At 37.8% G+C, this 13,143-nt stretch overlaps 1 protein-coding gene across 5 annotated transcripts in view; it reads right to left on the minus strand.

Annotated features, from left to right (window-relative positions):
* CDKAL1 (CDKAL1 threonylcarbamoyladenosine tRNA methylthiotransferase) overlaps positions 1-13,143 on the minus strand; it is a 364,081-nt gene that overhangs the window by 293,348 nt on the left and 57,590 nt on the right. For all 5 annotated transcript variants that reach the window (XM_090136868.1, XM_031610103.2, XM_090136867.1 and 2 more), the window contains one exon: positions 1,699-1,783. In XM_090136868.1, the coding sequence (XP_089992994.1) occupies positions 1,699-1,783 (85 nt within the window). The remainder of the gene's footprint in view (positions 1-1,698; positions 1,784-13,143) is intronic.

The raw sequence follows: 13,143 nt of genomic DNA on the forward strand, positions 1-13,143 counted from the left end.
CTTTGACAGCCCATACGATAAACGTTTAATTTGTTACTCAACTTAAAAACAACAACAAAGCTACAAACCAACATTATGATAGGACACAACAGGACCTAATTTTGTGTCATCCAAACTTCATAAGTGCAGTTTGCTGCTGTAACAATTTAAGATGTATTTGGGAAGCACCCTGTTGTTTGGAGTTACAAGGTCTCATCACCTCATTGTAAAACTCAAAAAAAAAAAAGTACAAGTTGCTATTTTCTGAGCCAGAACAGAAAAATCAAATATTCCTCAAACACATTAGAACACGCATGTATGATTCTCATACCCACATTTAGTGAGCATTATAAAGAATGGCATGAAACGAAAATCACAGTTGTCCATCTCCATCATCAGAAAATACCAGCATCTGAGAGTATAAAATAAAGCATGCTGTAGGAAAGGAATGACTCTCTGTGAAGAGAAGAAACAAAGAATGATCACACTATTAGTGTGTCAGAAAAGAAAGGAGTATACAGAAACAAAAGAGGAATAAACCCAGACAACAGATTGCACCAGGTTCATTAACAGAGCAAGAGAAACAAAGTTCAAGGAAATACTTTTAGCCATCTGCTTTTAGCTAGACCCTTATCCAACTCCACTGTTTACAGGACACACACCACATCAATTCAGTTCTGGCATATGATCAGTAAAAGAGAAGGATGTCCACAACTGGAAAAAAATCTTGTCATCAGCTCTGTTAGCCAACACACTAACTGGAAGTATCTGGGAAGAGGGGTTTGGTTGTTTTTGGTTTTTGTTTTTTTAAACAATTGTTTGGGAAAAAAGTGGTACTATAGTCATTGAGGGCAATATTAGCACTCAGGAAACGAAGCCCTCTGATGGGTGGAGGAAACTTTAACTGTGCCACCTGTGGGCAAACTATTCCACATTACAGCCCTAGGATGTGTTTCAGCACTGCAAGAAGCTTCTCTGGTCTCTCTAAATTCCTGAGCATGAAATATGTTCTTCTAACCAAAATAGATTTTGACAAACAGTCCTTCAGCAACGTATCACACCAAACAAATGATTGCACAAATATCTGCACTTGCTTAATAAAGGCAAAAATTTACAACTAACATACTGAAACATTTATTTATGCTGCACAACCACAGCTGTAAGTGTACAGGTTGTTACTTCCAGTCACTCCCCATTACAACTACATTTTGACAGACACAGGGACAGAAGTTGCTACCATGTCATACTTATCAACATCACTGGAATGCTAGAGAAATAGAAAACAATCTTCAGAAGACTACTGTTAATGACAGGTAAATTCACCTTTTGAGAAAAAGCAAAGTAGTTTTAAGTACGTACCATATAGCATTTTAATTAGAAGAGACTGATTACATACAATTAAATTATAAAGAAATAGCCTAGCAAATCACTTAAAAGTTCTTCTGAAGAAAATAACGCTATCATGAAAAGAAATACAGAAACATCTAATAGATAAACAGTTCTCCTAGAGAAGTGTACTGATAATCTAAGTTATCAAATCTGAAAAAAACACACATCCATTCTAGAGAACTTACCACTGTAGCATTCATACTGAGCAGGCTTTTTTTTTGTTGTTGTTCTAAAATACATAATTACTTCTCTATTGAAAATAGGAATTATCGAAATTAAACTATATATTCACTCATACTTCAATCCTGAGAGACAGATGTTTCAACTTACTTGATTGAGTTTCTGAAGTGGTCTTCAGCTGGATTTTTTACTGTACAGCTGTTCAGCAACCATAAATCTGCTTCAGCAGAGTTATCTAGAAGAAAAAGACAAATATGTATTATGAAATATCAAACAATTCCTACTTTCTAGCATATAAAAAATTAAGCTTTGCAGTTATCAATAAATCAGCTATTCACAAAATTATTAACATTTGAAACATCGCATTATTTCATGAATTTTTTGCTTACTTGATTTTGGTTACTTTTTTTTGTTAATGTAAGACCATTTCTGTTAGCCCTTATTTCTTTGTACAGGAACATTACACAGCTATCCCAATATTACACAAGATGCCAGGAGGTTGCAACTCATCAAAAATAAAGAAAAATGCATTATCCCTGGCCTACATAGAGGGAGAAAATGTACAAAAGTGCATAGAGATGTTTTCTAACAATCAAGCAAGAAAAGCAGGTTCCATTAACAAAACAGAATAATTGCCTTCACTCTATTTTGAATTATTAACACAAGAGAATCAGGACGCACAAAACATGAATCTCCACTAAAGAGAAAAGTCCAAGTAGTTCATTTGGAAGGAAATGTATATTTCTAGTTTAGATCACAATTTCATTGAGATACAATTATATTTAAGTTGCATTTAGACAGAAGATACTTGTGCAATGAGTATCTGCATTCACTCAAACGAGCAAATAAATTTCCAGAACTGAACCTTTCTGTATGTTCACAATCTAATGACATCTGAATACATTCAGAGAACTGAACTCCATCACCTGCAGAAGCACATACAAACTACTGTAAAAATTCTATCGTACAGAATTCCTAGAACAGCTATTTTTCTTGAAAAGACAGAAATCTTTTCAAATAAAGGAATGAAGATAATCCATCTCAAATAGTCCAGCGCTCTTGTATCGATCAGAACAGTTTACATCTCCTTGGATAGGAAAATTTGTGTCATGCTTGATACTATTCAGAATATCTTAAGTATTGAGTTATTTTTAAATCATGTATGTCAATGAAAAATGAATAGAGTGAAAACATCAATCACTGTTAAGGTGCCTCATCTGAATTGACATGAAAAGTGGAAGAAAGTTCGTAACAATTTGAGTATGTTTACAAATGCTCTCATCAAGGATGTATTGGCATACACATGAATATCCTTCAACTACACCATACTTTTCACTGCAAACACTAGAAAAGAAAAATCTTTCCATCAGTCTCTATTAACATTGTTTCCAAAGAAACAATGCTTTTCTATTCATTATCAGTCACTTAACCTAAGAAGCAAGTAAAATGAAACTAATACACAAAAACAGCAACTGAAAGATGTATTTATGTTAAACAAGAGAAAATATTTAGAAGTTTGTGGAGTTGTTTTTTTTTTTAATTACTTTTGTTGATAAAGATCACACTACTAAATTGAATCAAACACTGGCCTCTTCTACAATAGGTCAAAGGCTACAAAGGAGTCATCAAAAATAACAGTTAAATCTCTCACTATTTTAAGTATACAGCAAACATACCTATATCTGATTTTGTCTTCCAATAGAAAAAAATGGAAAAAAACACCAATCTCATGTCAAAACAAAAATGGAACAAATGAAAGACTCTCTCCTTCAACCCAGTCAGCAAGAAAACAATTCAGTGTTTCTATCAACTCTTTGAAAGGGTAGATAACTGCAGGAAGAGGGGAAACGGTTTTAAGTTGATGGAGGGGAGACTTAGGTTGGACGTCAGGGGAAATTCTTTACAGAGGGAGTGGTGAGGTGCTGGAACAGCTGCCCAGAGAGGTTGTGGATGCCCCATCCCTGGAGGTGTTCAAGGCCAGGTTGGATGGGGCCCTGGGCAGCCTGGTCTAGTATTGAATGTGGAGGTTGGTGGCCCTGCATGTAGCAAGGGGGTTGAAGATTCATGATCTTTGAGGTCCCTTCCAACCCTGGCCATTCTGTGATTCTGTATACTAATGAACATCACTATTAGGAATATTTATATCAGATTAGGGGAAAAAAAGGAGAGTGATGTACAGAAAGAAGAAAAAACAGTTTCAAAATCAGAAAAAGAGCAAACTCTTGGCCTAATCCAATTCACCAAGAATGAAGCAAGATGTTCCATTAACACTGTCAAACCTTTGTAGTTCTTATTATTTTCAGCATAAACCATGTATAAATTCAGCAGCCCAACCAAGATGCACCCACCTGCCAGTCACAAGAGTTCCATGTCATAAAAGGCCATGAACACACTTAACAAGTTTCAGCAGTAAAAACATATCACTGTGAACTGTTAAAAGTTTCAAGCCACAAAGATGTCTTCATTTATATGACAGAAGCTGCAGTGCATGAAACACTTGTTTTCAGTTCCTCTCTGTACCACGCAGAGCCTCTGTAGAAAAGGAATCCATAGCCTCACAATCACAACACCTTTCCCCTAAAGCCAGCACAACCTTTCCTTGAAATCATATAGGGAGAATGCATTTCTGTTTAGTAGGCTTTTACATGGTAACCTAAGAGGAAACAGTCCATGCAATGTGTTGCATTCTATGCTATGAATACATTAACTGCTTGTCTGGGAGTCTATGGAACAGCAACTGCAATACCTGCACACACTGTACACAAAGAAAAAGCCTCCCAAATTCATTCAAATCCATTTCTTCATAGATTTCACTCCCTCATAGAACAGATAGAGTGCAATAAAACCTTCTGTAGAAAAGCATCTCCCACAGTCCAGGTAAAATGAAGCATCAAAAATCTGCATATCTAAAAACCACATAAGAGAAAGAAAAGCGTAGCTGAAGCTTGTCCTCTCTTTTCACTATCATTCTTTCATCTCATGTAGCTTCTTGGTTCCTGTCTTTGTTTTTTTCTTATCAGCTCTTTCATATACAGATATATTTTTATTAATTTGCATTTAAAAACATTAAATATCACATTAATTTAAGACGCCTACTAATCAAAGTTCATATCATAACTTCAAAATGATAGCTGAACGTCCTTAGTTCTCTCCTGCACTATTTATATGCAAATTCAGTCTACATTCAATAGGATCTTCTGCATTTCCTCAATCAAATTTCTGTTTCAGGACATTATTTACAAACAGTGTATTTTTGCATCAGGTTGCAAAAAAAAAAAAAAGAAACAAAACAAAACACTAGTTCAGATTGCAGGAGCACTTCTTGCTTTCAGAATATTTGATGCACTTATGCTAAATGCAAGCAAGACTTCAATGGGAACGTTAAACAAAACAGAGTAAAACATCAAATCCAACATAGATGCATACATGAGTCACCATGAAGCTTAATAAGCACTAAATATTAAACAGTGGAGACAAGATTTTTTTTACAAGCTGTGTTCTGACCTGACCAGTCACCAGGGTTCAGTGAGGGCTTAAAGTAAAATAGCTCTGACAAATAGCTCAGACTTCTAAATACATAAACAGGCAGCACCAGAAAGACCTGAGGCTTCTGTGTATGCTTGAAGACAAACGATGTGAACTGTTTTGGGTCTGGATGGTAAACACTGCTTGAATACAGTGCTGTGTCTACTAAGGCAGCCCATGCAACGAGGTTTCTTGGAAAGTCTCCTTCCTGCCAATCTTAGCCACTGCCACCCACCCTGGCAGATTCCAGTGGAGCAGGGATTGATTCATTCACAGGCTGATGCTCATCTTCTTAGCACCAGCATTAGAAAGAAAACTAGCAAGTCATACATACTGTGATCAATAAAACTGAATCAAGAACCATGAGCAGCACAGTGAACATCGATTATGTTTGTGAATATAAGACAGATGCCTTTTTCTACACTCTGCAACAAACTGCCTTTCACTAAGGGGCTTTTATTTCTTTATCTTTTCTCTGTGTTCAGTTTAATGGTACTTCAAAATGACAGTGTTTTGCTGCTCACTGTTTTTTGGTAAGCTACCTAAAAAATATGTCCTTGTATGTTAAGATGCTTTTTAAAAGTTACAACAACCCACCATTATACTAAATGCTCAGAAACAGGACTCAAAACCACAGCCTTTTTACTTTGTGACATCTTTTCCATGAAAGAAACACTACACTGGAAATAAACCACAAGTTCTATCACACTCTCTGCAAAACAACGTAGTCTACAAAAGAATCTAAAGGTCATGGAAATTTCTTAGCATTCAACTTAATTGAGAAGCTTTGGAAAACACAAACTGACTACATTATGCAATGCTAAGAGGCTAAAACAGCACGAGTTTGAAACACTGTTATACCTACAGAGGAAAACAACATTTGCAATTATTTTCTAACCAGTACTTTGGGGTTTGTTTATCATCTTGGAAATCGTAAATCAGCAGAATTTCTTAACTCTGTAGTAATATTATCAGTTTTGAAAGATAAATTGAGTTTGTTTTGCCTTGGTATTCTAACTGAAGTCTTTTTTCTTTCAGTTTTCACTAAAACTTAGTTTCCTTCCAGTCTTCCCCTATTCCCTCCACAAACTACTCAAAAATCAAAACACAGAGCACTGAAGTAGAAGAAATATGGACAGAGAAGCCCTAAAAGAACAGCCTTCTTTTACTTTCTTCAGCATGTCACTGGGCTTTCTGCAATGGAATCACTATGTTCCTATTTTTTGAACCAGCACACTTATGCTGCACTGTATTTTCACTTCTCAAACAGCTTTGCCCCCTTTCTTTAATCCCTGCTTGGAATTTTATATCCTAAAGCAAGCTGTAGTAATGCTCAACTTATACACTTGGAGCACGTACTTACAATTGGACTCCATACGAACAACCTCCCCCCAGATTAGGGGCAGGTTAACTAATGATGTCTTAGATCACTGTTCAACAAGGGATGTTGGTAAATAGTGGTAAAGAATCTCCTTCAAAAATATCATCTCAGAAATGTCATTAGCCATAAGAATGTACGTGTTCCTCAAGGGACTTAAAGTTTGGTTGTTTCTAGACAGTAGGCTTTGTTTGATAAAGGAAAAAAGACAACTGGGTTGAGAAAAACATCAAAACTTTTTTTTTGCCAGACCTTTCCTGAGCACACAGCATAATTTGTTACCAAATGCTACTTCTCAGTACATCATGTCACACACACAATTACCAATTTCTATACATATCCTTCAGAAAACGTTTTAAATTAGCCCTTTCCTTTTCCTAATTTTTTTTTTAAGCTGAAAATTTTCCACAAACTTCCAGATGGCACATTTGAGATTTGAGAATCACATTTTTAATTCCTATCCGAGAAGACCTTTCTCACATTTATTACTTATACATAATACTCAGGGGAACACGTTCTTAAAGTACAAACTGTGCAGATTGCAAACGTTTTTGAAAACAGTTCCAGTGGTCTCTTATTGGCACTTTAGGATGCAAAATATATAAAGGCTCACCTGGATTTCATTATGACTTCTGTTTTCTTATGAACAGAGTACACCAGAAGTTCAATACAAAATTAGTCTGTCCACATTTGATGAGAATATTACAACCTGGTTCACTCTGCAAATATATTATTTAAAGCTCTAAAGAAAGGCTGGCTGCTTATCAAGAAAGGTAATATTGACATATTTCTACTAAAAAAAATTTGTTATCATGCCTCTTACCATAACTGCAAATAAGCAAATTCACTATTTTTCTTCTTAACAGGACACGTTGAGAGAGCTGGGGCTCTTCAGTCTGGAGAAGGGAAGGCTGCGAGGTGACCTGATAGCAGCCTTTCAGTATCTAAAGGGGAGCTCCAAGGAAGAAGGGGACAGACTATTGAGCAGGGTCTGTGGTGATACGACAAGAGGAAATGGTTTCAAACTTAAAGAGGATGGATTTAGGTTGGATATAAGGAAAAAGTCTTACAGTGAGGATGGTGAGGCACTGGAACAGTCTGCCCGGAGATGTGGTGGAAGCACTGTCCCTGGAGACATTCAAGGTCAAACTGAACCAGGCTCAGAGCACCTGATGGAGCTGAGGATGTCCCAGTTCATTGCAGGGGAGTTGGACTAAATAACCTTTAAAGGTCCCTTCCAACTCTAAGTATCCTATAATTCTATGAAGATTTCCAGTACAGAACAAAAAGTGCAAGGAGTCTTTCTATTTTACTTGAATATCTGAACTAACATTTTAGTATACATAAAACAGACAAATTGATTTCAGAATGTGCTTGTCAACTGAATCCTTGAGGTCTGGTGCTGGTATAATGAACACAGAACATAGCACAAAAGAAAAGTCATGTGAAAGAAATTTTATTTCCTAAGTACTGACTAATAAAAGGCTTACATTCCTATAACTATCCATAGCTTATTTCCTCCTTTTACATTGGAATTTTTAAGTGAGCAATTCATTTTCTGAACACCTTTGTAGTCCATTCTCTGCCAATCTGGCATAGGATGCAGCCTGGGCCCTGGATAATCCTTGGAGTAAACTTTTCTCCAACATTACTACACTCTTACACCAGACTTAAAGCTAATCCAACTATGGTCCTGCCTGGAGCAATCCAGAGTTTGCATCATCTCTCTCAGATCAGGTTGTCCAGCCTTAGTGATACTTCAGCAGCACAAAGTCATGCTTGCCAATTAAGTCAGAAATGAATACTTAAGTATAATTCAAAGGCTTGCCTTTGAGCTAAGAGTCTATTACAATTTCAACTCATCCTCTGATTTTCAGCTGATTATTATGTTCACTCAGCAAATCCAATATGATTTGAGAGGTGCTTTGCTATTTTACCCGTTCCCATTAAATTTTACACACATTTTTCCACATACTAAAACTAAGCTTCTTCCATCATGACATGAGCTTGTCCATTATCTTCTCACGACTTTTCGTTCAAAATCAAGAAGTCAAAGATCTCTCTGTAGTGGTGCTTTATGACAAACGTGGAAGAGGTCTGAATTTTAGCCAGTTCCTTCAAGACTTGACCACTTTTCTCAAGATGGATCATAGAACTACTCCTTGAAGAAAACAAGACCATAAAAAGGAGGAGAAATCTCAACGCGCTGCAAGAGTCAACATAGAATTCATTTCACTGAAGACTCAAGACTGCTGTTACACTTTACATGTGGAAAGCATCATTGATTGATTTATCAGTTTCTCATCAGAAACAAGTTCAAGTAACCTGTTTTAGCCAGGCTACATTACAATGACATACAGCTTCTTCCAGTAGATCATTCTGATGATTAATTAACCAAAAGGGTAGGATTATTTTTTTTTTAGACAGAATTTGGAAAAATCCCAGTAACTCCTCCTCCTCTAACCCTTAAGTTTACTTCATCTTCCAAGAAAAGTACATGAAATACAATTCAGTGGTTTTTGTCCCTTTGTATTTGCTATACAAAGCTTCGTAAGCAAATGTTATTCAAATTAACAAATACAGATTAACTGCTTCTGTCTTGCTAATGGTATGGAGTTAATCATCATTAACAGTAGCAATAAAATTAAGTCTTGCACAGTAATGTGCAACTTAAGTTTCAAAGCACACTGCAAACATAAACTGATTTGTTTCAACTTTCAATGCTCTCATCATGAACATGCACCCGTTCCTATATAGGTTTCTCTATCTTATAAATGCAAAAAAGATGTTTAGGAGTTGTAAGGGCCCAGCAAGGGACCATCCTGGACAATCCAACTTGGAAGCAACTGATGTTTCAAGGTATCCTTGGGCTAAATTATTGTGACAACACCAAATAATATCAATTAAATGTTTTACTCCTGACAGAAGTTATCCAGGTAGAATCTATTTAAACATTTTTACCTATAACAAGCTTAGCAGCACGTAACACGTGAGAAAAGAGAGAAGAAAGGGAGATGGAAGAGCAGAGGTAAAGGAAAGTCCGGATCCTCAGTCTGGGTTCCAGCAATGCCTCTGGACCAGTTCCTCTGCCAAGCTGGTAGAGATACAGCTCCTTTGGTTTGTGTCATTTATAGTCTAGACCTTGTTTGTCAGTCACATCAGTCATGCTCCTAAAGGCCAGAGTCATAACTGCTGAGTTTCTTGTTCTAGAATCTTCTAGAAGGGGGCCGGGGGGAGGAAAGAGGGGAGAACTCCCCTGTTGAAATGTAGGCACAATGTTAACTCAGTTACCCAAACTAAGGAATTATCCTCAGGAAGGTCCTGTTCAGCCTTTGCAAGGTAACCATATAATCCTTTCTTCTGCCAAGAGGTTGAGGCATTATCTCTGTTAGTTTCTCAGTCTTCTACAGTAGCTTCATCAGATTTTATAAGAAAACTATACAAACAAGCCAAGATCTCAGCCTTGCCTCTAATTTAAGGTTTCTTCCTTTAACACAAAACGACTGCCTCGATTATTGGTGTCCAACCTTTTGGCTTGCCTGGGACATGCTGACTGAAGAGGAACTGTCTATGGCCTCTACAAAGGCAGATCTAAAAGTAATGCTTCTTATTTGTTTCCAACCGATTTGTCTTCTAACCAATACAAAGAGCACAATAACACTATCTCATAGAGCTACAAAACACTGATTTCTCAGCACAGTCACTATCATTAGCTATGCACTTTTGTCAGTGAAGAGCAAGAGCCAGCATGCCACACTCCTAAAAATCTGCACCAGTGGAGATGACCCACTGTTGCCACAGCTGAAATGCACCATTTCACTGTGCTCACATCCACTGTTTGGTTCCATAAGTGTCCAGCATGATCTCAAAACTGCACAGCTACATATTTTTTCCTGTTCACAGAGGACTGCGTTTAGCCACTGTATCACAAGGCATGCAGTCATTTGCCATCACTTGAATTAGCACTGCATTGTCGCCTCCCCATGCCCTGGTTTCAGCCCAGATAGGGTTAATGGCACACTGCTGTTTGGTCACTGCTGAGTGAGGGCTGTGTGTCCAGGCCCAAGCTGGGCCAGGCAGCCCAGCTCGTAGAGTTGCTGCCATGATGTCGCAGGGCAGAGGCAGGGCAGGCTGCATTGCCAGATGTGCTGGGCCAAGGGCTGGACATGGCTGGAATAGATAAATACACACAAGCTACTTGAATCTGTTGTTTACAAATCAGATCAGCAATAGCCAATTTTTTGTAAGTTTTAAGACATCCGTGAAAATCAACCCTTCAGTAATTTGAGTGGCACAGTAAATGACAACAAAACACCAAACTTAATCTGCTGTTCAATAGGTTATATGAGACAAGTAAAAAGAAATAAGAATAGTTCCACTTTCCTCCCGAAGTGGAATACTAAAACTAAGTGGAGTGCTAAAACACAGCTCTTACAGATGTATTATCAACTTTCCACAGAAGGTATCGAAACTTCACTAGGTTAAACACCCACCTTTCTCAGCATCAGGGTAGGTGATGTATCACCAGCAGAAGAATCTCTCCCATTAACAGGGCAAATGTTTCTCACCTCCAGCACAATACTTTAGAGTAGTTTAGAACTCACCACTTGATTATCTGTTTCACAGATCAGAATTTCTAACCAACTGCTAAAACGCATGTAATGTGCAAGACAAAATATAAGTCAGAAGTGTCCTCTAAAGTATTTTGAGATGATGTACTGTATTTTAAGGTGCAAAAAAACTGCACTACTTTGAAGTAGAAGCAGCCAATTTCTTATACTGACAGGAAGGCCACAGGAGAACAGAAAAAAAAGTTACCATTTTCTGCACACACTATGATCCTATACATATGCTAATGTCACTTTAATCTCCCTTGGGTGCAGTAATGCCATGATAAGTCTCACATAACAAAAGCTGCTAGCCACATAGATAATTACATGTTAATGGCTCTGCCCCATTCTGCTGTTCTACCCAGAAGCAAAATAACTTGAGGGCTATCTTAGTCCTATCACATCAAGGTGTGCTGCAACCTGCTGGCTTATGCACAGCCGACAGGAACCAAAGGTCTTGATCAAATACATCAGCAGCACTTCAGAATCGTGAAACGTAAAAGGTGGGAGATCTGTATTGGATTTAGGAAGAAATTATTTGCTCAGTGCTGAGGCACTGGAACAGACTGTCCAGAGCTGTGGATGCCCCTTCATTGAGGATGCTTAAGGCCAGACTGGACAGGCCCTAGATAACCTGATCTAGTGGATGACAACCGTTTCCACGACAGGACAATTGAAACTTGAAGGTCCCTTTCAACCCACACCACGCCGTGATTCTAGGATAAACCTTTCCTTTTAGTTTAGAGCTCTTGCTCTATATGCCATCACTACACTCCCTGACAAAGAGTCGTTCTCCAGCTTTCAGATTGCTCTTCCTCTCCCCCTGCCCCAATGCATTCTGTTCTCTGGGCTGAACAAACCCAGCTCTCTCAGCCTTTCTTCACAAGAGAGGTGTTCTAGCCCTCTGATCATCCTCATGGCCCTCCTCTGGATTTGCTCCAACAGATTCACATCCTTTAATTATAGGACTGTTAAGCCTGTAGGAGGCTCAGGGGAACTCAACGTGTATAAATACTTTAAAGGATGCAGTAAAGCAATGAGAATGAAGCCAGACTGCTGTCAGAGGCACCCAGTGCCAGGACAAGAGGCAATGGGAACAAACTGGTTCTGTAATTATCTACTTTGTGAAGCCTGTTCTAAGCTCACACAAGCAATAAACATTTACAACAGAAGGAAGCCCCAAAGCAGTGAAGCATAAGGTTGTCAAGTTCAGCAAAATTCTCATATTAGATTCCTTGCTCTCCAGATAAATTAGACCAAAATGTGTAATTTTAAGGACATTTCATTACCTAAGATCTAGTTTATATTAAATTTGAGATGACACAATGTTACTCCACCGATTTCATACTTTCTCAGTACAACTATTCTGTATAAATTGGCCTGTGGCAATTAACTTCCTCACTTCCATGACTTCTTAATCTCCACGAATTTATATTCAATTTCACGTCAGCCAAGATTACAGTTTTGCTGTGGTGTGCAAATTAAAGCTAAATTTTATTCCCATATCTGTTTCACAATCTTTTTTCTCTAAATTCTATCTGCATTAAGTTGTACCTGGAAGCAATATATTGATTTCAAATGCCTTGCTTCTACTTATTTCTCCTGATACCTAATACCACAGGGAATGTGGATTCAATTTCCATCTATTGCTTTTAAGAGAGTTAAAATATATAAGGTATTTGAGCCAGATATGTTCAAACACTTATTAAATTGGAGCTTCCAGGTATTTATTGACTTCCTCAAAACTGCCTTCACACCTCATCTATTTGTTACTTTATCAGTTTTCTGAAAAGCTGGAGATATGGGCTTAAGGTACCTTACCCAGCAGCCAGATAAGCCTTTGCCACGTGTGGTTAATTCCCACTCATCATCTCCAGTCCAGATTAGCAACAGAATTTAGTGCTTGTGAAAGCTCCAGACTGAACACATGGGTAATTAAAGTTTACTGTTTATATACAACGGATACAGGGCAGGAACTAACAGTGCAAGCTTCTTCACAAAACCCCACATTTCATTACAGGTGGCCTACAAAACCTTTACAATAAAACAGTTCATGTACCTACTACTTTGACCAGGATGGAA

Source organism: Phasianus colchicus, chromosome 3 (assembly GCF_987193195.1).
Source record: "Phasianus colchicus chromosome 3, bPhaCol1.hap1.1, whole genome shotgun sequence".
Lineage (NCBI taxonomy): Eukaryota > Metazoa > Chordata > Aves > Galliformes > Phasianidae > Phasianus > Phasianus colchicus.